General features: G+C 40.7%; 1 protein-coding gene across 2 annotated transcripts in view; it reads right to left on the minus strand.

Moving 5' to 3' along the window:
• GABBR2 (gamma-aminobutyric acid type B receptor subunit 2) overlaps nt 1-27257 on the minus strand; it is a 1005342-nt gene that overhangs the window by 217027 nt on the left and 761058 nt on the right. For both annotated transcript variants that reach the window (XM_075585987.1, XM_075585988.1), the window contains exon 13: nt 16952-17074. In XM_075585987.1, coding sequence (XP_075442102.1) covers nt 16952-17074 — 123 coding nt within the window. The remainder of the gene's footprint in view (nt 1-16951; nt 17075-27257) is intronic.

Here is a 27257-nt window from a genome sequence, read left to right on the forward strand (position 1 = left end):
GCCAAGCGTCACAATCATCTCACACCTGTACATTTCAGTCTGCACTCAGTGTGTTTTCTTGTTGTGTTTTCTCCCACATGCTCCCCCTGGGTTGAGAAAATATCGTTTGATCTTCTGGGACCAGTCAAGACAGTCCCTTCCAGAGGGTCTGAGCAGGGGGTTACAACTTATATTAAAATATACTTTCACCTTTGCACTATTTGAGTCACGATTTTCTTTGATATCACTATTTATGAGTTATATATATTCACTGTAATTTAAGTGATCACTAGCACCTAATTAGCGCCAGTTTTTTTCACCAATCACGTTGTTACATGCTACAGCCTCTTACATTTCCACACCTACCCACACCAGTGATGTACACTCCCACTCCACACACACCTTTTGTAAAGCGCTGTATACACTGTGGGCTCTTTACCTGTTTATATAACATACATACACACACTCTTACATAACTTACATTCAGGGACTATTTAACACCTCAAGTCATAAATTGCACACTACACAGGGGGGGGTGTTAGGTTTCAGTCACTGATAATATTCCTACAGTATATGCACTGTTGTTAAGTTTATCCTTGCTTGCTTTATTCAATGTAACACCGCCGGAAGAAGAGATCAGTGTATATCAAAAGGCCGCACAAATAAAAGCATTTAGTTAGACACAGAATGGTATTGTCTATTCATTTTTGATTATTAAAGCTTGGCTAACACGGTACAGATATATATATATATATATATATATATATATATATATATATATATATATACTGTATATATATATGCGCAGGGGTGTTCCTCACACCAGTGGTGCAGCCGCAGCAACGCAGTAGGAACGAGACAGCACTCAGAGGTAATTTTCAAAAAGATTGTATTAGAGTAGGTGGCACAAATGCCAACGTTTCGGTCCTCACAGGGGGACCATCACGCCAACCCTGTAGCACAATGGCTTTTGCAATTGGTGCTGGGTTTTGGCGCCATTCTGATGTCATTAATTGACACTCTTTTAAAATGCTGCTGGGGAGTTATCTCACTACCACTCGGGAGGAAGACCAGTAGGTCGAAACGCGTTTGTGGTGTGGGCAGACTACCTCCTGGAGTAGCGTGACAGTTCTGAGGTGCAGAGGATTGTGAGACACGCTGAAGTACTAAGCTAAGTATTGGTGGTTTTGGGTCATAGCCCTACAATGTGTTTGCATCAGCATTGCTACTAACCACCATTTTTGCTCTTTGGAGCCTGATTCAGAGCTCTCTGATTCTGCAGCTGGATGCTCCTCATGCTGTTTTATATATCACACCAGGCATACACACTGTAGGCTAGTGGGGATCCACAGTTAACCCTTGCAAGGCGGCTTTACCCTTGCGTTTGGATTTCTACATATATAGGGATTAGTTTCTGTGGCTGGTTGCCACACTTCCTGCCTCTTGGTTATGTGTTTGATGGTATAGGGATATTTTGTGGGGGTATGGGGTCCCTTTATTTGTGATATAGGACGGCCGCTCAGTGGTCTCTCTCGGGACTTTGTCCTGGGATTATATATATATATATATATATATATATATATATATATATATATATATATATATATATATATATATATATAATGTGTTGAGATTTGAATTTACTGGGAAAGTGTATGTTAAACCTAAGGAACCAACACTTTCATATCATGTGCTCCCACTAATGAGTTAGCTAATCCTATACTATGTTATATACCATCCTAACATTTTTACAGCCAATAGCATAACTGAGTGAATATAACTATGTCACTGGAACTACTATTACAGATACAGATGCAGCAAGGGTTATTGCACCCACTTAAAATGCAGAATATCCCATCATAATGCCTCAGCGGGTTCAATTACACCTGCTACCTTGATGGCTGAATATAGGTAAAAAGTGACTTCATTTATTATGTACTGATCATGCCGATCAGAGACCAATAAATGGGAGCCCCATCGAAACATCCTACACTGTAGCTCTAATTTCTAGCTATACTCCTGCTTGCTTCTTGCAATCTGCTAAAGGATGTCTTCTGTCTAACCCTTCTGTATCTACTGAACTCTCCTGCCTAAAACCTCTCACCTACTGCCCCACACCTCAGAAATGCCTTTCCCTCAGTATCTAACAAGCACGTTCTCTCTCCACCTTTAAGGTCTATCTGTAAACTTGCTTAGTTAAAGAAGCATTTGATTAAATTCAAAGTACTAGTCCCTTGGCTAGTTCAATATATCTCATATGCACATACAGTGACACACTTCTATTGTAAGTAAGTTCTCCCATCTTGCAGGGACTCCTACTTTTATGTCTGTAGCACTTATTCCCAATATGTATCCTGTTACTTTGTCACATGCATTTCTGCTGTAAAGTGCTATGTACATGGATGGCGCTAAGCAAATAAACTAATACAAACATACGTAATCCCAACCCATAGCGTTACCTTGTTATAGTGCTTGAAAGTTAATTAATGTTTAACTGGTGACATAAATACTGTATTTATTTAAATTCAGCATACAGTGTCGATTTTTCCCATTTCCCCAATGAGGTCAGAACACTTGGTTTAATGTATTACCCATATACCTTTTTGTGTTCCTTACTCTCTTGAGAAAGTACTTGCAAGCTTCATTACTTGAATTTCTTCTGCTTCCTTGACTTTTGTACCATAGCAACCAAAATAAAATTAGCATCACTGAAAAGATTTCAAGCAGCAGAGTTGGAAACCTGATAACATTTTTATTTTTTGCATAGAATGCAGTTGGCACAGTATGGCCATGTGGTCTGTTAGGCTCTCCCATTAAGGGCTTTATATTGTACAGAAAGCAACACAAAGTGATATCCACACACCTCAAAGCAGAAATAGGTGGGTGCACTAGGGGGAAGGGTAAAGTAGAGCATAATAAATGTATCCCACACCTCTATATTGCATGGGAGAGACACACAATAAGCCCCCAATAATATATACACAAGACACCTAAAAATATATTGATAAGTGGATAATTGAGACCCTATTTGAGGACTATAGATAGACCTATAGTAGATACATACAGTATGGAAGGCAAAGCACATACCACTAGAAATACAGTCTAAGTGATGATTGAGATCAATAAAATCTGTTTATTACTATCATAACAAATTAAAATAAAATGGGGTATACAACTGAATTGAATAAAATACAAAAATTGACTTCGCCTAGGTAAGATACAGTTTATGAATCTGCCAGCTGAACCAAAAATAGTGATCTCAGCTGCAACAGTGAGCACCTAATAACAAAGCATGGGCTATAGTATGCGATGAAATAATATTTTCGAGAGCTGCAAATCTTAAACAGTCCTTGGTTATGAGCTTTTTAACAGACAAAGAAATGGACAACTCCTGGCTAAAATAAATAAATAATAATTCTTCCTATTCTCCCCCTTTTTAAAATGCACAGGAATTCTGTTGAACATTCTTTGAAGCATAGGAGAGCAAGCACTGCAAAAGTGCACTCAAGATATACTATAGTTAATATGACTTAATTTAAAAAAAATTTATTTTGATTAAATAATTAAAATAAATGTGCACAAAAATATATATTGTCTGTCCTTTTTTCTGTGCACATTTATTTTAATTATTTAGTCAAAAGAAAAATACGTTTCTAAGTCAACTGTATCTTGGGTGCAATTTCGCAGTGCTTGCTCTCCTATGCTTTCATTGACATAGTACTTTCTGTGTGCACCTTGATTTATTCATTTTATCTCCTAACCAAGCTGAGCAGGAGCCTCTCGTTCTGATTCATGATCTAGGGGAGATTTCATTCCAATGAAAGTAGTTTTTAGGGAAAGTTAGTTAGACATTTATTCTCAATCATTATATTATGGCACATTTAATTAATTGTGAATTTTGTATGAATTTTGAGTCAGTTGGTTTGAGTACAATAATATATTTTGATACACCACATTTTCGAAAAACTTTTCTTTTTCCACAGACTCTAATGGTAAACCACAGAGAAACCTGTTGGATTTTTAGATTAAAGCTGCAGTTCAGTCAATATCCTGCATGTGTGTTTTTTTAAATAAATCAGTTCTGTAGTAAGAAAAAATACTTTTAGCATTTTCTGTTTTTAAAAAAACAACTTTTAAAGACCAATTTTCTTGTATTCTATTTTAACAGCCATTTGCTAAGGCACTGCCCCTTCATGTCCTGTCACAAGCCCTGGCACACCCCTTTGTCAGCCCTGCCCTCCCTCTAGCACATGTCAGTGCAGAATTGCTCATGAATATTCATGAGCTTCCACTGACAGACAAGCAGAATATAAACAGATCCCTTCACTAATTATGTCACCAAATTTCGACCTATCAATACATGGAGAACGAATTGACCTGCAGCTATACAGTTCTTTAGGTAATTAGAGATTGCCCACATGAAACTATTGAAGTAAAAAAATAAATTTAAAAAAAAAAAGAAAAAAAAAACTGAACTGCAGCTTTAAGCACTTTAATTACATATGGTCTCAATTGCAATTTCGCTATTGTGATCTTTTTATAGTATATATTATGGAGACAATATCCTAGCCATCTTCAAATATAAATTTTCTTTATACAGTATAAAGATAGCCAATGTAATATTATTGGGTAATAGTTATTAATATTATTATTTAATAAGAATATATTTATTGGTATTGTGTTGAGTTATATTTTTGCACATTTTCCATTTAATTACACATTTTTTCATATTTTTTGTCAATTATAGTTAGATAAATATTTCTCCATTTAGATCTATGTGAGCAATTAATTTATTGGTCAATATCTGATTTATTCAATTATTGATATGTCGGTATTTCTCATATATTATAGTACACAAGTATCCTCCTCTCTTTCTCTGCTCCTTTTTTATTTGTCTTTTTGTATATATATAAATATATTTTAAAGATAATTTTTAACTTCTAATTCTTAATACGTGGTGCGATTTATATAATAGGTTTATGTAGGAAAAACACACACACGTGTGTATATATATATATATATATATATATATATATATATATATATATATATAGTGCAGATCAAATGAGTTCTTCAGTATTCAGTGATACCTTTTTTATTGGACTAACAATTTATGTCATAGGACAAGCTTTCGAGTGTTCTCCTCTCTTCTTCAGGTCATCCCCATGAGGATATATATCCCCCTGAGGAAGGTCCCATTTTGGAGGACCGAAACGTTGGGTTTCTTGATGTACCACTATTTTCACCAATACACTTTGTGAAGTTTTCTACAATTGATTGCTGTCTCTTGCTTTACCAGACCTTGGAACGGTAACGTATGTGTATATATATATATATATATATATATATATATATATATATAGTGCAGAATAAATGAGTTCTTCAGTATGAGGTGATACCTTTTTTATTGGACTAACAAATTATGTCATAGGACAAGCTTTCGAGAGTTCTCCTCTCTTCTTCAGGTCAGGCAATACTGATATACAAAGGATTCAATGGCTAATACAGTGTAGAGAGAGGCGGAAAAAAAAACAACAGATATTTACTGTAGATAAGGTAGGGTGTTAAGTGTTTGAAGCCAGGGGACAGTGTCAAAGAAAGGTGGGGAGGGGAAGGGATGCTGGGGGGGAGAGAAAGTGTGGATAAGAATAGAGGCAAGCAGGATAATTACAAACAATTTTGATAGGGTGTGAGAAAACCCATGTCCGCATTAAGTCCTTTGGTTATATATATATATAAAACACAAAAAGAATGTTGCTCACACTATATGTGTATGTGGATAATCCAGACCCAATACATAATATTAACTATCTTGAAATAATAAATATAAACCAAGGGAGTCCAGAGTAAATGGGAAACTGTAGGTGCTAGAGGATAACAATAATATTAAACACACAAAAGACTAAGACAATCCCCAAAAGCGGCACTCTAAATATACCACAGAATAACTAGTAACTTAATACCAAAAGACAAGGAAACTAAAGTCAGAATAGAAAATGAATAGATTTTAATAGCGAGCAAAAAGAACACTAACATTTAAAAACATATACACACTAAGGGCAGCAAAAAATACAAAAAGACTGTGACTGACTGAAAATGGCAAAAATAATGCTGAAAAATAAATCAAAAGCAAAAAATGTGTCTAAACAATAAGCCTAATAACTATTTAAAGCGACACAAAAAAAGCTGAATAATTCAAAATTCCCTGGAGAAAACCTTAGCTATAAGATGTATAACTAAACTAAGGGCATAAAGAAAGGTTTGGCATAAATAAACCTATATACAAAATAATGTACATAACAAAAATAATAACTTAAACCAAGGGGGAGGCACAGGGGAGACAAAGATGAAAAAAGACTCAAACCCTGAACAGCAATAGAAAATATCAAAATCAAAAAAGATGCATTCAATGCCTGTGGTAACTGCACAGAAGCAAATAGGATACATGGCTGTAGAATCACAAAAAGCCTGTGCCCTTTGCACAAATGAGAGAACCTAGAGTAGGAGTTCCATAGGAGATAATGACTCCAAATAGCAGAGAAAATGATACTCAGCTGCCATATAGTAATAATGGTTTCAGTCCCATTTTCCCACTTTCAGAATGTGTGAAAGTGAATCATGCAGTCCACAGGAGAAGCATTAGGAGTCACGCCAACAAAATGATGAATTGCTGCCTAGAGTTGACACTCTACGCGTTTCGCCCGTGGGGGGCTTCTTCCTGGAGTGGTAAAAGAGTAGTGGAGGCTTGCTGAGCTACATACTGTGTTCAATGAGTATCGGCAACGCCTTTTCCTGTCAGTAATCAGTAACGATGACATCACTGGGAGGCGGCATCATCTGCACAGGTGCCGTAAGGTAAGGCATTCAGAGCCGAGGCGTCCTTGGATACTGCAATCCCAGCTGATCACATAGTAACTCAACTGCACTTGCGCATATACTACAGACTGAAACGTCTTGAGTGTAGAAGTCTTGGTGACGTCATCCAAACATTGAAAACAGACAGAAGCAAGATTCATTAGATTCTGATCTGTATTGTGAGATTCAAAGATAAAGGCACAGAGATGTTAGACTACACATACAGAGTTCTGCCTAACAAGATATAAGGCAAGTATTGATAAATAGCAGATACAAACAGAATAACATGATAAACATCTAAAAAATAACCAATTGTTTAGAGAATAAATAGTAAAACAGAAAGAGGGAAAATATAGTATAAAGACAATGTCACCCATCCATAGGTAAGGGATGGCATATGGCTCCACAGATTCCTCCAATGGCCGGGTCTTCATTGCGACGTCAGCCTCCGCAGGCATAGGACTTCTCCGGAGCTCCAATGTTACCACGGCCCTCTGGAAGGACGACTCTGACCTCGTACGCTGCCTCAGAACACCAGTAGGGGATGGCCTTTTCTACGCAGGTTCTGCCTGGTAGATGTCATCTACTTCGGATCTGGATGGGGACACCTCCGCTAGAACGCGATGTCGTGGCGATTCGCTCGCCCGGGCAACCGAGTGTATGGTGCTTGCCTGCTCCTGGTCAGCCTGGGGAATTGCACTTGACACCCTTGGGGCAGTCCACTCACCCACAGGTCCCATTCCTGAGACCAATGATACTTGGGCACACAGGCCCACAGCAGGCTCAGTGGCGGTTGATCCCATGGAGACAGTGGTTTTTGGTACCGGAACACTTGGGCAACCGGGCTCACTAATAAGGATACACGGACCCACAGCAAGGTCTGTGGCAGTAGATGCGAGTGGCACCGGACCGGTTGGGCCTCCGTACGCATTGATAAGGGCACACAGGCCCACGCCATCTGTGACAGGGAAAATAAATGAAGCTGCACCGGTTGGTTTGGTGGTTAGTGAAGAAGGTATACATACCTCTGCTGGTACCAGGCTGGCAGGCCACAAGTAGAAGGTGCCACAGTGCAAGCACCGCGAATCGAGGCCGACAGTGCCTCCGGGTAGCCGGCAGTGCGGGAACATGCACCGCAGGTGTATCTGGTTGTTCATCTGAACCATCAGGTAACCGCCAGGAAGCTGGAAGTAACCTCCAATTCATCGGGAATTTGGTTGGACGCCATGAGGTAGCTAATTTGCACTACCCCCAAACCTCAATCTAGGTTTTTGCACTTATAATAGTGGGCACTATAATAACCCCAATCCAGATTTCATTAATATAACATATAGCAATGTGCATGAGATGCAGCCGTTTTGTTAATATTCCTTTTGGTCCGCGATTTCAGATAGCCGATTGGTTCCTGTATCTTCCACTCCAAAAGGCGCAAAAGACATAAGTCACGCCCCTTGAGAGTATAAATAACATCAGATAGGGCCTTACTTTTAAACTCCTCCCCATCTGAAGAACCGAGTGGTCTCGCGAAACGCGCGTCATGAAGTAGAGCGTCACGATCGGTAATGTCACTAGAGCCCGACACAGCTACCAGAATACGGGTAGTATTTGCGCCTCCTCCACTCTTGACCCACCGTGGCAGAATATTTAGATACACATACACAATATATACCCTATTTCCCTACGAATTGCCCCCCCCCTCTAGCAAGCCAAAACAAATGTATTTTACAAGTATAACTTTGGCATTTCGGTGGTTTACTAGCACCATACCCCTAACTAGAGATTTGTTTTAGGGATGTTTGAATTTCTAGGGTGATGTAACGCTGATATTTTAAGCTTCAGGAATAGGGGGCTAAAACAACAGTGATTATATATCAAAATAGGGATAAAAGTTCACACGACTACCCATAATTTATTCCTATACTCCCTTCCAAGTAATACTGGTTACATATGGATACGACTATTTAAGTGAAAGAAGTTTGTAAACACAATAACTTACTTATACATATCCATATTTCAGACATATCTTATATGGAAAACTGGCAAATATCTGGCTAAAGATTGATGTAATATAGGAAACGTCTGTGTGTCAAAATAGAACACTCTCTCTCTTTCTTGTACACCAGCCTGGAAATAAGGGACATATAGGCTATTCTCAACTAATAACCTGTGTGAAATATATCTGGCAGTATTCCAACTACATGGGAGGCAGCATATATACAGTACCTAAAAACATTGAAGTTTTTTCTGGGAGTTAATAGCACTATGCTGATGTCGCAGTAATATTGAATTTACCCTATGGTTAAACAAATGAAATAATTGCCTATATAAATTTTGGGCATTGAATTTAAGCAATATTACAACTCCTCTACAGGGATTTTAAAAACATTGTTTGTTTTTTGTTTAAAAAAAATTAATTTACACAGTCACATTTATTTGATGTAATAAAACTTTATTATTTTTGTTTTTAATGAAGACCCTATACTGTATTTCCATAGGAGCCAATCAATTCCTAATACTTACCTTATCAAGACATTAATCATAGAGTGCATGTATTTGGAGGGTCTTTTCTTGATCCCCTTTGGGACCATACTTTGTAACCATATATTTTCCTCTATTGTACCTGGTATATAATAATTTGAAGTAATAGGAGAGCAGAATTAAAACACATGTTTTACATGTTTATCCGAACCATCAAGCAACCGCCAGGAAGCTGGAAGTAACCTCCAATTCATCAGGATTTTGGTTGGACGCTATGAGGTAGCTAATTTGCACAGCAGTGGAAATGATAGCTCTTCTCTGATGCTCAGCTCCATGGAACTGAACTGGTTGCGGCAGAACACGGAGTCCTCCCAGAGCAGTGAGAGACTCCGGTTGGTTGGTTTCTTTTCTTTCCCCTCCCCTGTGTGAATTTAGGGACAGGAGCATAGACAAAAGGAGTGACTTAGCTCTGGCCGAGCCAATCATGTTGATGGGCGTGGCCTATGCCTGGCACCGAAAGCATGCAACCTAGATTGCAACGTTTGCAATTTTTGTGAACAGCATCTCATGTGGTCCCATTTGCTTGGCGGGAGCACCATTTTGTAGCACAGTGTCCAGCATGCAGCTCCCTGTTTAGGGGAACCGCAATTTTGGACGCCCCTTTACATACGGTCTCCCCGATTTTGACGGGAAAGCGCTCTCCTTATGCTGCAGATGGTCTGAGGCAGAAGTTAGCCCTCAGCTAGGCAAAACCTCCTCTAGTACACTGCACACAATAATACTTCATTCCAAGTGCCTGTAGTTCCCTGGGTTTCAGCTGCCAGCAGTACAGTGATAGTTCCTCAAGCAGAGGTTCTGGCGATCCTGACCTTCAAGACCCCCCCCTCCTCGGACACTACCCAGCCATACTTTAATGCCCCCCCATCTTGAACTGGAAACTGCAGTCCCCTTTCAAAGTTTTATGAGCCCGTGGCAATCAGAACACCCTCTCAGGCGCCCTACACCTCTCCGTCCTCAGGGTGACTAGGACCAGAGCAATGGCAGTTGCTTCCACACAGTTTACTTCACTAGGGCAGACTAGGCCATAGTTCCCTGGCGGGGAATGTGGTCCCTGGTTATGGTAAGCTGGGGTCCCCTGGACACTATATCTAGCACCCCCCTCATCTTTGCACGTAGTCTGAAAGCGTACCTTCTGTACATTTCTGTGTTTTGCTTTCACTGTAAAAGCCTGTCCTACTGTCCTCGGATCTCAGCAGCGCCTCCAATTGTAGCACTGTTCCTCCCCCCCCCCACTCTGGGAGATCTTACTGCTGCTACCGGTGTTGTGGTGCTTACATACCTGCGAGGGTCCAGGAGATACTGAGTGGTCCGCGATGGCATGGGGAACAGGACAGGCTTTCGTTGGCTTCTCATAGTTCGCTCTTGGTGTCAGTGCCTCCAGCTCCAGTGGCTCTAGGGTGACCAGAGTCAGTCTCCCACTGGTGCACATTACAGACATACTCCTACTCGATAGACTGAGAACTCAGACAGGAATATATATATATATAGACAAGGGGTACTTTATTTGCAATCACTGGCAGATCGTACACACACAGCAATGCAGATGTTCATCAGAAGTTTCCAGGCCTCAGGATGGTGCATGACCTCAGGTAGTATTGAGGCCTAAGTGAAAGTCTAGAGGCCTTTGTGCCAGTAGACGTTCCCCAGCCCCCTAGGGGCTGGAGTGGGCACGCTCATCCTTGATGGGATAGACTCATTAGGATATCATCGTTGTTGCGTCATCTAAGCCTGACGCGCGTTTCGTTCCAATAGGGAAATTCTTTGGGGGTGGGTGTTAACAGCGTTGCTGTTCTCCTTTTGTATCCTCCCACATTAGAATAGGCAGACTCCTTCGCCAATCAGAACTGTCCTTATGGGCTCATCATGGAAGGTAAACAAGGGATGCTGCTGTTATTGCCTAAAAGCTGTACTTAAAACACGACGCAATGCTCAACAAAGGGGAGAGCAAATCAATGAATAAAAATCTTAAAGGGAAGACATACAAATGCCCATTCTAAACCTGAATGTGTTAAGTGGATTATATTAGCCACGACATAACACAGCTACGGAGTGGAGTAACTGTCCTCCTATATGTTTAAATTGTAATTCCACTATAATGGCTAGAATGATAAATATTAGATGATTCTTTTACTCATATTATGAGGTGGGTGAAGATAGTAAACCCATACTGGTGACCGAGTCTTTAGTACATTGTATCCTGGTTCTCAATATATAATTCTCTAAGTTGATTTACAGGGATACCAAAAGTTGGATTACATGTTGTACCTATTAATATCAAAATAATTAGGTATGCCAAGATTAATGAATCCAGAGAGAAACTGTCCAGAGGGTAAAAACGGAGTGCTCTATAGTAAGGTATGTCAATTAAAGCAATAATTGTAATAACCAAAAAAACAAAACTTTAAATGGAAATATTCACTGGAAAGCCACATAGCTAAAACCTTAATTTAGTCAATGTGGTGATTGTGTATCTAACATATAGATCCATCTTGACTCGGACTTGAGCAGAATGCTGTCCAAATCACCACGTCTAGCACCTAGGGCAAAATGATCAACACACACACATATATATATATGTACACACATACATACACCTCTTCCTCCCTCCCTTTACCTCCGCTGTGGGGGAGGATAGAAGGGAGCTGGTTCCTGGCCGGGGTACTCACAGAGACAGCTGACATCCCGGCACAGGCTGTGTGAGCTCCCCCCCACCCTCTCTCGCAGACACAGCTTCTCTGCACAGATCAGCTGCTGCAATGCTGGGTAAGTGCTGCTGTGGGGGGAGGGCAGCCGCTGCAATGTCGGTCTCTGGGAGATCTGGGAGAGTTATCCCAGTTCTCCCCCTCTGGCGGACGTGGAGTCACTGTTCACGGAGGCCATTTAAAAAAACAATTGCGATCCCGGTTATAATGCGATCAGATCGGGTGGACCCTGAGGATCGCGTTATAGTGGGGTTCAGCTGTATATAACAATAAAATAACGATGATCACTCTATAGCAAACCCAGGAACCCAGAGTCCAACCCTAATGTTAAACCTACAGAAAATGTGTCCTTGCTAGCTCATTGAGAATATACAGATGTATCAGGCGTTTTTGATTGTTTTACATGCCCTAACATCTATTTTACTGGCACGTGCCAGTGGGTAATAAAAAAATGTGTTAGCCCCGCCCCTTTTCTGCACACGCCTAATTAGAAAGACAATAGTGTCTGTTCCCGCTTGTGTGCTCTGTCCCGCTACAACACGCCAATGGGAACAATAATGTTTGCTACATCTGTATAATATTAAAATACTGTAGCAACTGCTGATAAGCATTTCTAGCAAAATGTTCAGCATCTTTCTCCTATCCCCTGATTTGGTTCTCTAGTAATGTCATCTGCTGATTAACACTTCATGCAATCTTATTCTATTGATACAATGAGATTACACGTGCAGCTTTAAATGCTTTGCGCACTTTAAGCAATTGTTTAAAATAAATTGCCTATTTTGTGCTGTACCTCTGCTCTGCAGCATTGTCAAAGATTTAAGCACCACAGAGGTTTCATTACTTTTAAATCCACTACCCAAAAAAAAAAAAGCTTTAGCCTCGGCCGTTTCTGGTTATACTTCTTGCATCTTCTATTGTGTTAGCAGTCAGTCCAGATGAGAAGGAAAAGACGTCAGCAGATGATGCACATTATTTGAACTAATATATTTTTAACTTTCTTTTGAACGTTGGTCTCCTTTCATCAGTTCTGTGAGCATGAGCAACCACCTACACAGCGAACTAGGCCAAGAGATGGTAGGCTGCATTAAATAAACCATGAAATCTAGGCGCATACAGTAGGATCTCAAGTTAAATACCTTTTTTAAAGCCTATATTACAATGTGACTTAAAGAGTCATACGTAGGACTCAAATTGAAAAGAAATGTTCTTATAGAGACCCATTAATTTACATGCCAACGTTTGCAGTAATCTCCTGTATTAAAATTTCCCTGCATAAAAATGCAATTCATTCAGCTGCATATATTAACTTTAGGTTATATCCTAACAGGTTTCCGCAATATAACTCTATAGCAGGCATTATTGAACCTGTTATCGTGCAGGAAAGGCACTGAATTGCGTGATTTAGCTCAGCATGTAACTCAAGCTCCATTTGTTTGAATGGAGCCAGGGTCAATGGCATGCTAAAACTCGCAGCAGTGGTAACTCATTAGTATTGCAACCATTACTGCACTACAGTATATCTTCTAGACCGCTTTGCTGGATGATCTTAAATAAGGTATAGATTGAGATATGATAATGTCTTGGCTAGTCACAGCACTGGTAAAAGACTGATGTGTGTCTATGTATGTGACCTCTTTCTGTTTGGCATTTATATAATAAGTTATAATGCTGCGTAATTGGTAGTCTTGTTACTGTATTTTCAAATATAGTAAAATTATAGTAAGGTTAAAAGAAATTGCAAAGTTAAAAATACCATACTGTAACTACGAAAAGTGCAGTTTTAGCAGCAGCTACTCCATAATATGGTATGGTTTGCCCTTCCTAAAGATATACATGCCCCAGTGAAAGTGTGCCAGCTGTAGACATTTTCCCACTGAGCATACTGTATGTGACCATGAAGCAGGATTTCCCATAGTGGTGCAAACAAGTCAATCATGGAGCTTGCTACCACTGTTAATACCTATTGGTGAACATTGATATAATAAAGCTGATTAAATTCCTTAAGGGTTGTTGCTTTTTTAGCGCATACAATTTGTCCTCAGAATTCTCAACTTAGGGTACACCCGAAAGTATAGATGCACTATAACGATATACTGACTGCAAAATAATGAGTAATACTGAAGGTGGGAAAAGCTTAGAAATCTAAATTCCTATACTTGAAAAAATGGTTATGTTTCTCCACATTTCAGTAGAAATTCATACAAGTGGCCATTTGTAACTCCGTGGTATGAAAGAGCATTGTGAAAAAAGTAGCATTTTATATGGAGTTATTTGTGGTTTATTTATAAGCGTACTCTCAGAGATAAGAGACACAATCGCCACATTTAACTCTGTATATAATAGTATTTGTGGAACATTGTCATATTTCTCCTTAGAAGCTAAATAAAACACTTTGCACGGCATAGCATTACTTTGCAATAGAAGACTAAGGTAACAGTGGTTCCTGGCAAGGTTGGTTAATGTGAATTTTCTGGCTCTGTGTCAGCCTAACTTCCAGGAACAGCCTTAAATTACTCCATTACTGAGATGCTCAGTCCGGAACTAAGGAGACAAAGGGAGGGAATGGGATATCATTATTGAGGCCTCTGTGGAATTAACAGAGTTGATGGAGAAAGCTGTAGTATTATATACATATATTTGAGCTGAATACATTTTACAGGCAATCAATGCAACGTGAAATAGAGTATTTTGGTTCCTTCAATTCATTACAGGCGCCACCAGCACAGAGCTGGTTAAACCTACAGTTACCCATTGTTACTCATCACAAAATAATGGCAAGGAGTCATTAAGAGTATTCTTAATTTAAAATGACATACTTCAGCAGCAACTGTTTTATTTCCACAATAGGCACTTATTATTAATTATTTATGCTTTAAAATCTCAGAGATCAGGAGCAGGATTCATGATCTTTATATGATGTAAAAATCTGCAGTGCCGGAATCGTCTCTTTGGAACACAATATACCGAAAACCGGAAGGATAATCTGTGCCACCTGGTGTTAAAAGCAGAGAAAAGGCTTTCGTGCTCTCCAAAGTTAATAATTAAAAACACCCAAGCATCTTCAGCAAAGACCCTGCCTTTAAATGGACTTTTCCCCTGCAGCCACGTGGAAGCTTTAGCTAGTGTTCATCTACGGGAGTTCTTACCAAGTAGGTCTAGTGAACTAATGGGTTCTGTGAATCTATTATTCATTGCCATAGCATCTATTATAAACTCGGAGCAAAGAAGTCTCATGTTTATACAGTAACTTCTTGCTCCACTTTGAAACTGGGAAGTACCGCTTAAAGAACCAGACACTATTGAGTACAGTAGTTTGTATGCTGTAACAGCCGTTGATATCACACAAGGGCTGATTTAAATAACAGGAAGGGATAACTGTTCCATTTTGTGATACTATACAATGCATTTTTTTATACAAATACAATTAAATGGCGATGAAAAAAGGTAGTCTTTTACAGATTTGTTTGTCCTGTGTGTTAAAATATGCAAGTAAAGCTGTGCACCTTTTTCTTGCATATTTGAGAAATTGGCGCTGATCAGAAAATGTTGTGCAACCAGTATTACTCTAAAAAATGTGCGCCGTCTTTGAAATGGCTTGAAATGCTCTTAGTGCCGAGACCTTATATCAGGCCCAGAGACACACTGGAGTTGGTAGTGGTACTAGGGTGATATGAGAGGGAACTAGGAGTGTAGCAGCTTGAGGCAACCTGTTGAAAGCCAGCTATTGCTTGTAATTACTGCGGGTCAATTATCCCCAGTGTCACTGTGCCTGTTATCATATCAATAATATCACAACATATAAATCAATACAGTAATATCATGATCATAATTATAGCAGCATACAGTGCTATCGTGCTTTGGGTGACTGGCTGTGTATGGGAAGGGGGCACTGGCCTAGTTATTCTAATGGCACTATGCTGCAGCCTGCAACAGTGAGACTGATACTAGTGACCGCAGTGGCAGGGAGGACTAAGGGTTTTCATTGTGAACAGTCCTCAACTCCTGACTGTGTATGGACATTAACACACCACCTGTTACCACAACTGTGAGAGATTAGTCAGATTTGTCTTCAACACATACAAGGTATTAATGCTGAACTAGATCTTTATATATGGCAAAATTCCGGTGAATGTGCTGGACATCACAAGCTTCTACACAAACTGACAAATATACTATAGTTATGGAGCTTTTTTCACAAATGCCCCCAAGTGTGAATCTTAATGAACATTTTCACTAATATACAACTCTTGGAAAACCACACAGATCTGCAGAGAAAACCACAAGACATTTGCTCATCTATATCTGCATGCATATTTGAAGCTGACAACAGCAATCAGACACTTATATCAGAAACATACAATGTTCACCTGCTGATGCTATAACAGACATGCTACCCATTATTAATTGATAGTCCATTTGACCACCATGGATCATCCCCACCATTCTCCTAACAGGCCACATTTTTCCACACATGGAATTGCCAAATCATGATGTTATGGTTTATCACTCTATTAGATTCTGCTGATTGGGGCACTAAGCTTTGAAGACAGTGGGAGGTTTTGCGTGATAGTGTCCCGATCAGCACTATCACATTTTAATAAATAACCCGCTGTATAAAGCCTCTCTTACACTATCTTTAAACCGGCAAATAATGGTTAGGTTGCACTAATACTACCTATCCCAATCTCAAAACAGTTTCACTCCTAATTGCTGCTTGAATACAATTTCTGATTTGCCAGCATGCTATAATACTTCATGTTAGTGACGCTGCTTTCACTTATATGCAGGTTTGTCATCATGCATGTCAAAAGTACTGTATGATGTACAGAATAAGTTGAAAATTCTCATATCCCCACAGTGGATTAGTGACATACCTCAAGGTTGTACTCTTCTACTGTCCTTTTTAAAGGATCCACTATTTGCCAGCAAATCAAGATGCACAGATCAATCAGCAGCATACCTCCAACAATCACCAGCAATTTCTGATCCTTGATAATCTGTGGAGACCGAAAAATATATAAAAGTTTAGTTTTAATTTAAAAATGATATGTAGCTTTTTGTTGTGACCGGTAATTCAGTAATGGTAGGAAAATACAGATAAATTGATTATTGGGGAAAATATATTTGCACAGTTAGAAGATAAGCAAAGAATGCATGGTTTTAAAGACTTGGTACAGGGAGGTATGGCTTGGTGAAGACAGATATTCTATAGTGCAGATACATATTCAGTAATAAAATTGAGTATCACAATCAATATACTGTAGAATGCAACCCTAGCCTAGGGCACTTTTCTTCTTTCAATCAGCTGAACCATTATTAGTTAACTCCTTGTCTGAGGGACATGACCCAACTACTATTAATTCAAGAAGCTAGATGTATATTTTAATTGGATACAGTTACCCGACGTGGACTGAATGAGGATCTGTCCTGTGCTTTCTCTGAATGAGCATTGTTTTGCCAGTAGTGGACGGCTTCTGATATCGCTTCTGATGAACATGTAATAATTACAATGGCACTAACCAGTGAATTCATTGGTTTAGTGCATGCAATCAGTGTTTGGGTTTTGGCATTTTGCAGGATTACAATATTTATCTAACCTATAGATTACCTATTTAGTATGGATATATTGTTGATTTATGGCTGTTTTCCCATGTACGATATCACAGCATCCAATTTTGGACTGATGCTATTATTTCACAATGTACAGACTCATGTTTTGCTTTATGATATTGTGCTGTCCATACCTAATCTAGTGTTAATTTACCCTCATTCTTGTAGTGGTATTATTTAAATACTGATGGCTAGCTTGGACTTTGGTATGTTACTTAAGGCACTTTTGCAATTCCGTCTGTGTCCTGATTAACCACGTATGTACTAGCCGTACCTGTAATAGTGTCTGTTTACCCTTGTATAACTAATCTGATTAAGATTACTCAATAGAGTAGTTCAGACCATGGTATGTGACTAATGGTACGAATCACACAAATCTACATTATTCAACAGTATTAATACTGATGGTAACAAGAATTATAATTACATTTTGATCGGGCACCACGACTATATTTTTAATTTGATGATACAAGCTGGTACAATTTGGATATGCACAGAATTACTTGATGTTCTGACATACCCCTGGTTTATTGATTTACTGTGCTTATGCTGCTTTGCAAAAACTGAGTGGTTATTACTTCCCACTTGTGAATGATATGTTTAACATTGCTGTAGTTAAACAGTATGCATTGTCCATACCTGTTCTTATGTTCTCTAACCCTAACCATGGTTAGTACGAACCAGACTATGGTACTCAAGGCACCATGTTGTCCCTATTATGGTTTGGTTATTCAAAAGTGTACACTCTATTCCAGGAGTGCGCAAACTTTTTGTCCTGCACCACCCGGCCTGCTCTACCCCACTGCTCGCTCCCCCCCCTACACCTTGTATCCAGCGTCAAATGATGCGGCAGGATCATCTCAACGCATCACACAAGCTGCCTGAATCAAGGTAAGGGAAGTTGCAGAGGCCTCACGCGATCCCCCAGCATTTTATTTGAATGTCGTGGGGAAGGGCCCTGGGCCTCTGCAAACGCCGCACCCCTCCCCCCCCCCCCCACAGAAAAATCCCACACCCCCGGGGGCGTGGCCCCCAGTTTGCGCACCCCTACTCTATACCTATATTAGTATGAATTTTCTACTTACGGTACCTCTGTAAGATGGTTTAAAATCATGATAGGTTTTTGCAGTCTTGACAGATCCTTAATTATGATGTTGAGCTAATTGGGATTATATGTTCGGATTAAACTTTGCTATAGACTTTCTATGTGAGGCTGGTGCTAAATAAACATATGGATACAAGTAAGTCAACGACCTTCTGTGATTGTTATCTTTTTACTCTGATACATCATATAATTTTCTGCTGAGGCCTAGTACAGTATGTCAAAATTCTGCGTGTGCTACATTGTTACAAATTGTTATTTCTCATTTGAAACTTGTAGGTACTATTATATGCTCCTCTGCAATTCTTTCATGCCTGTCATGAACTTTACAACACTTAACACTTTGTTTGGTGTTTGACACTTTTATTTGGTGGGCACTGGCGTTCCCTGATATAATTTTTATGACACCTTAAAACACATTCCATACCCGGTACCTGTAATGTCTTTTGCAGACCGCCAATGCCTAGGAACGTCACACACACAGTATTGGTGCCAATTCCTTCGCGGGCATTTTTTAGAGTTTTTATATTCCATACGGGTGTGCTTTGTATTGTAACTTGATAAAGGTCCAAAGTAGGACCAAAATGGCGATCTTCTATATATTTCTACAGTACATTTTTCTTTAACCCTTTGAGTGCCCCATGCCATAACAACTATGTCATGGGGTATAGCAGTGGCGCTCAACTCCAGTCCTCAATCTCCCGCCCCAACAGGTCAGGGGCTTGAGGACTGGAGTTTAGCACCCCTGGGGAATAGCACTCCAGGAGCCCCATGACATACTGCCTACATCATGAACATTTGTAGCTAATTTTCCAGGGAAGATTGGGTTCTGCACTCTTGTGGAGAGCAGATAGTGATCTGGCAAAGACTCTTCTTCCATTTCCAGAATCAGTGAGGCTGCAATCATGTGATCAGTCTGAGGAATGGCCACATGATTGCAATGTTCCAGAGCGGTCATGATGATATAGTTATCAAAAATCGTTTGCCAAGGAAATTCTTCCCCAGATATTTTTGAATTTATTAGTATTAGTAAATATGCAATATTGCTATGTCATAAATATATTCATAGTATAATCTGACACAGCTTTTTAAAAGTCAGGTAGAACTTTCTGTATGATGCTATTCACGCATATGCATGTTTAAAAAATGTTTAAATTAATACAAGGATTTCAACAAGCAAAAGTCAGTATTGGTATACATCAGCTGTAACAATGATTTACTGTGTCATACATTTAAGGTCAGAGATCCAGAGGCAATGCCACAGTTCTCTGACACATGTACTTTGTTTGAGAGAGAGAATTACAGTAAGCAAAGCCCTAGCATGCACGCTCAATGAGATAAATGAAGATATACATAAATGAGCCCAAGGCATAGCCTCCAGATCAGGTGGCATTATTGTACAAGTGAAAAATGATAGCAAAACTTTTATAAATTGTCGAAAGGTACAAACAAAAGTTCTAAACAAAGATGGACAGCTTGAATCAGTTTTAAAGCTTTCCTTTAATAATAATTCTGTTTGTTGGGGTGGGGGGCTTGTTGGGGGGTAGTGAAGTAAGGTGGTGGATGGTTAGGTCTCCGCGGGGTGGGGGAGGGGGAGTAATGTACATTGATTGCCAATGTGACAACCTAGGTCCACATTGAGATGGCCTAGGTATCCACATTAGGTATATAATGTGCTAGAAAATATAAAGAAAGCATAACAAAAGAAAAAAACAATCTAAGGACTAAATGCCCTATTCTGAAATGAACTAATAACTAGAAATCCATATATGAGTAGTAATACAAAACAGTAGAAAGTGCAAAAACATCTCCACCAAACCCTACTGTAGCTGCATGAAAAGAGAAGAGAAAATAAGATCTTTATAAATTATACCAAAATGAAATCAAGCAACTAAGGAGAGATAAATAAATTGAAATAAACTTATGAGTGCTAGAAAAACAGCACACATAAAAAATAACAACCAAGGGGGAGTAACAGGGGAGGAAAAAAGGAAAATAAATATAACACTCTAACCCTGTATGAAATAGTCCAAAAAATAAAACACTAAAGCATGCTGAGGTGTCAACAAACACTATGGCAAGGAGCAATAAGGGAGATGAATAAGTCTGCTACCCAGCTCGGCATCTATGTTGCTGCTAAAAAGCATATGAAAAAGCCTGTGCTGTTGAAAAGTCCTGGTAATTGACAAAAGAATACTCAGCTGTAGACAGGTTGTGTGTGGGCAGGAGGAGAGGCGACTTCCAGAGTGCGGCAGCCATTAGCAGAGTCTTGCGCATGCGCACTAGTCAGAGTGCCCGGTGGCCATTACATGAGGAGCGACTTGAGGGAACTACAGCCCCCAGAAGGCTATGAGACATGGCACCACCTGACGCCGATCAGCCAATAGGGCTGCAGCATTTCTCCTGCACAACATTGATACATTTTGCACGCTGGGACCGCGAGTTTGTCGGAGCTGGGACATGGAAGGGGTGGGTTGTGTGTACAGGGGTCTGTGGCTCCTGCACTAGGCCAGATACCCCCTGTTAGGCCCCAGCTAGGCCCCAACTCCACTCAGCTTGTGGTTGCTGCAGGGACAGGCCCATAGATAGGGACACTGCCCTGTAGCATAATAGTGAGGGACACAGCCAGGACGCAGCTGCATTCTTGCCTCAGGTGTTCTGGGACCAGACACCCATCTACTGCAGAGACTATCAAGTGTGGTACAATCCCTGCGGGACCTACTGTCACGATGGACACAACTATTATCAACACATTTATATTTTGGGTTTAGATTGAGCATACAAGTTGAGCAAAATAAATTGTCATTTATTTCCTTGATAGACAGACACACGACAACCTTAGAATACAATTAATAAAAACACTTACTGAACAGAGAACGGGATAGAATGTCCAGAAATAAAACAAAGCCCCGGAATATTGTCTCTTTAACATGCAGTCCTGTTGCGAGGGGCACACGCTGTAAATTCAATATCTCCGTGAAAATGACAAAGTTTGTTCTGGTCCGTTGGGGTTCGTTAGATAACCCCCAGCACTAACAAAATCCTGAAGCAGAGTTCTGTACTTGGTTCTGATGGAAAGATTTCGTTGCGTTTTGAATTCGCTGGTGCTGCACTTATCCGCTATTAGAAGCGTGATGGAAGTCCACTCACATGGTTAAATGAAAAATGAAAGACAATGGGGATAGCTTGAGCAGCATGTATATAGGGTTTGAGAGCCTATCTCCAACATGCCCACCCAATCCCCCTCGTGGGAATTTTCTCATTCCCCAATCCCTTACTTGCCCACTGTTTGGAGAGTGGGCACTCTAGGGATTTCCTGTTGCTACAGTGCCTGTGCGACATTGCTACCTGGCCTGCTTAGCATATGTGTACTCCCCCTTCTACCTGGCATCTTCCAGGCTGGGAGGGAAACTCAGGGTGTGAGCTAGCCCAGATGGCTAAATAGGATTTCCTATTTAGCAACTATCCTGGCTAATTCACACATATGACTCTGGGGCTTTCATATGCAACACTTCCCTAGACTCACAGGCATTGGCCCAGCATGGGATCTTTGAAGCTTGCATAGGAAAGTGACCCAGTTCATAGGTGTCAAAACATTTGGTTCTTGTGTGCATTTTAATGACAGGAGAAAAAACTTCATCGTGCTTGTCCTTTTAAAACCTGCAGCAAAATACACTTTATTGAAAATACATGTTCCCCTTATCTCACAATTATATTTTTCATATGTGTGGGCTTGGGATGTTACACTGGGACTGCACACCAAATTTCAGGTTTTTAACCCTTTCCGCTCCCGAATTATGGCTTCTCCTTGAACTGGCATTGCTGGTCTATGGGATTCTATCATCAATTGACTTGCGGTTACGGGGTTCCCACATCACTTGGCCGAGTTCTCACATCAATTTACCTAGTTCCCACGCCAATTGAGCAGCCGCCATTCAAGTTACGCTGACTAACCGGGACAGCGATACATTGTATCCGAGTACCACTTGAGATTGGAAACCGCAGCCCTTTGATTCAATTGACTCTGCGGTTACAGCTTCCAGTCTCAGTAATGGATACCTATACTTGACAATGGAACAAAGATACCGCGCCACGCTTATCCACTTAACTTGGGGTTTAGCGTTCCCAGCGGCATCTTGTGTCCAAAGCCAGTAACGTCAGTGTACTGGGTTATACACTAATGCAGGCACATACACTCCTGCAAAATGGGGACAACAAGGGACAGAGGGAAAAATAATAGATGTACAGTGTATGGAAAATTAACCCCTTCATCCCCAAATAGGGGTAACCAGACGAGCACACCGCCTTTATTAATGCGCTGATTACCCACAATTTCGTTACACCCACCCATCGTAGAGGCGGAGGCTTCATGGGTTACTGCAATGGATCCGTGGATCCCATCATAAGTAAAACATCTGCATGCCCGGGTGTGGACACACCTGGCAGGTACCCAACTAAGTGCACCAACTCACCTTCACATTTGTGGGGCAGCGCTGTCTCACACACTTGGGTGGGTGGTTGATTCGGTGGACACTGGGACGATCTGGTGCCCGCAGCACCTCAGTACATTGGGGTAAACCCCACAGGTTTATGGACACGGTATTGGAAAAAACATGGTGAGGGGTTGCGGCCCTGCGAGGCCTAATATTGCGGAATTGGTGCTATTGTTATGATTGTTTTAGGCCTATAGTAAACTGTTATTGTTTCACTTCATTAGTGTGTATTGGTCATATATGGTCCTGCACAGGGATATCCCACATGGTCAGGATCCCATGCAGGTGGAGGTGCTGTCACTCATCAAATCAGGTACACCCCAGGCTCCAAGCAGCGGAGGTTCAGGCCTCCTGTGAGCCACTGGTAATGCACCACACACACCGTAGCCACCCTATCTCCCAGGAGGTGGAAGAAAGTGTGCTACATATACAGCTGAACCCCATTATACTGCAGTCCTCGGGGGCCACCCGATACGACCACGTTATAACCGGGGTCTCGCTTATTTGTAAAAAAAATGGCCGTCGCGCACCCGATTTGAAGGAGGAGCCAGGAGTGAAGCGCCGGCAGCCCAAGCACCACCAGAGACAGGTGGGGGGGGGGTGATTTGTATAATGAATGACCCCATACATTACTCACTGAAAATGAATTGCATAGCAACTCCTTAAACTCACCCTCACCTGATGCAACACCTCGCTTCTTGTGCACTGATTGCACATACTGTAAGTCCTCTGGTGTGGTAGTCACTGGATCTCACAGTGCTGCGCATTGCTGGGAGAGCTGTGTGTAACAGTTCCTGCAATGAGAGCGAGTCACTGCCTCCAGCACAATGCTGGTACATAGCCCCGTCCTGCCCGCTGTGCTGCTGGCTCCTACAGTCTCCCAGCATTGTGCACATGGGCTGAGCCCTCCTAATAGCAGCAGCCAGGCCTTGATATCAACAACACAAACAGCCCTGACACCCCTCTCTCTCCCGAGGCCACCAGTAGAACGGGTTACAGTGAGAAGCCCCCTCTCCCCCGCGTCACTTACATAGCACGTCGGCTCCTCCGCTCGCTGTCCGCAGGGTGGCTGGAGTTGAGTCACTCCCCGGAAGGCCCACGCACTCTAATCCCCTTTCGTTTCCCAGTGCTGCCAGAGTTTGGAAGCCTCAGTGACGTCATCCGCATCATATCCAAGATAAGGCTCTATCCCACCCTGTGGCTGCTGGAGGCAGAGAGACTGTGTGTGTGTGTGTGTGCATGCGTGCATGCGTGCGTGCGTGCGTGCGTGCGTGCATGTGTGTGTAAAGTTTATCCAAAAAATGTATTATTATTTTTTTTTTTTTTAATATTCGGGGTCCACACTCACACCGCGTTTTAAGCGGATCCGCGTTATAGTGGATTGCGCTAAAACGGGGTTGAGCTGTATATATATATATATATATATATATATATATATATCAGATATGCACACACCCTTACAAGGTAATATTTTACAAATGACGAAACAGATATCATATTCTTTTTTTAAAAACATGCAACATTTATTACCAATGTGCTCATATACATTTTGCAACCTTTGCTGATTCATTAATGTCAGAAAAAAATTACATAGCAGAGCTTCTTCCCAGCTACTCGAAATGTCTTTTTACTTTGTTATGCAATTAAAATTTGTTGACCTACATTTGTGGTTTAATCCATGATACATGTATATACAGCACACACACACACACACACACACACACACACACACACACACACACACACACACACACACACACACACACACACACACACACACACACACACACACACACACACACACACACACACACACACACACACACACACACACATCAATCTAATGGAATATTATTTAAAATACCAACTGCATTGTTGTTTGCAATTATATTTTATTCTAGCTGTTAAATTGTCTTTTTTTCTTTTCAAGACATATTAAATTCATATAATGTATCTCCTTTTGACAACACAATTAAAGTCTCTCTGAGCTAATTCTTGATAAATGATTAAAAAATATATTTTAAAGCCATGCATATTAGTTCTTCAATTTGCACCAAAAAAAAATGTTTTTATTAATTACTAAAACTATGTACAAATAAAATGTGGGTCACAGCCCTGTATGAGATCAGAAGTTAAAAAAAAAAAATACTCCCTTAACATAGTGCTCATATGATATCTCAATGCATCACAAATGTTATTACTTATGTTCTTCCATGTAGTCATCCACCAGAATATAAAGTGCATAGTAGTTGTACATTTGTATTGTCATATCTTCTGTGATTCCAGCTTAGAGCACAATGAGGCTACATTTCAGAAGTCACTAATCCTTAATTAAAGGGCTAGAGCCCTGAATTGTGTGTGAGGCCATGGGCCTCTCCCACAATATATGCAAAAATGTGCCACTTCCTTCATTTATTTAATTTTCCGTCTTTTAGCCCTTACCCGTAATACCTCCGAAGCCAAATTTCCTTATCTAATTTTTCAAATATATCTTTGACGCATGTGCACACACAAATCATAATTAGAGATCCATAACTTGTCATTTGTCTCAGAATTTCAGAACATACTGATGGGGCGGCCGTTATTCGAACACTTCACGCGGTAATTTATGCGGGAAACCGTGATTACAACGGGGACAAAATTTGCTGTGTTTAAAGAAATGACCGTGGCACATTAAATGCCCAAAGCAGGGTCCCTGCTGTGTGAATGCTACCGGCGTCTGCCGTTGTGTAATAGACGCGCAGTAAGAGAGTCTGAATCAGTCACTCTAACTCCGCGCCTCTCACAGGCGATCGCTGGGCTTTTATTAAAATTCTAAAATTACAGTTTTGTAGCAGGGGGTCTCCGGAACTGAACCACATTGATTTCAGGTCTGGGGACCCCCTACTTCCTGAGTTACAGGCCCCGTTATGGGGTGCCGGTACACCCGCCATGTTAAAATCCTGTGGGATCGATTCTAAACAATGCAGAGGGATACCGGCACCCCATAACAGGGCCTGTATCTCGGGAAGTTGGGAATCCCCAAGGCTCAATTCAACTTTGTTTAGCTCGGAAGACCCCCTGCTCCCCCACACTAGTATCAAACACCTCCCCCCTCCAAATAAAAAATAATTACCTTAGCGAGTAGCTGCTAAGGTAATGAAGCTGCTTACATTTTATTTTTATTCATAGTGTGCGTGAGCAGGGGGTCTCCTGAAATGAGCAAAGTTTATTTCAGGTCCGGGGACGCCCTACTTCCCGAGTTACAGGCCCAGTTATGGGGTGCCGGTTTCCCCGCCATGTTAAAATTGTGGGTCATGTGACTGCGGGACTAGAGAGATACGGGCACCCCATAACGGTGCCTGTATCTCAGGAAGTAGGGGGTCCCCGAGGCTAAAATAAACTTTGCTCATTTCAGGAGACCCCCTGCTCACGCACACAATAAATAAAAATTAAAAATGTAAGCAGCTTCATTACCTTAGTGGCCATGCAATGCCCGCTAAGGCAATGAAGGGGTTAAGGTACAGGTGCCAACCCTGTGTGTAAAAAAACTAAAATATGGCCTACACAGTACAGTATATTTAAATAAATCACCCCCCCCCCCCGCACCACCAAACACACATACATTACATTAATGGGCTAAATAACTATTATCCAGATATGGGTAATAAATTATTTGGCCCATTATTAAACACATTAACTAGCATAATAAAATAAATACAGTTCTACTTACCACTGCAATACAGTATGAAACCCCTCCACCAGCAAAGCCCACCTGTCCTCCATTGCCAAAAATACATAGCAAATACATTCTGACACATACAGTAACATCTCCAAATAAAAACAGTACAATGCACATAAAAATAAATCTCATCTCCCAAGAACACCGCACCTACAGTACAGTGCAGTTGGCAAATCAATATCTAACAAATGGCTATCCAAAAATTTAATTTTACAATGTGTACAGTACATGATGCAATTAATCTGTGCATCATG

This window comes from Ascaphus truei, chromosome 2 (genome assembly GCF_040206685.1).
Source record: "Ascaphus truei isolate aAscTru1 chromosome 2, aAscTru1.hap1, whole genome shotgun sequence".
In the NCBI taxonomy this organism is placed as follows: Eukaryota; Metazoa; Chordata; class Amphibia; order Anura; family Ascaphidae; genus Ascaphus; species Ascaphus truei.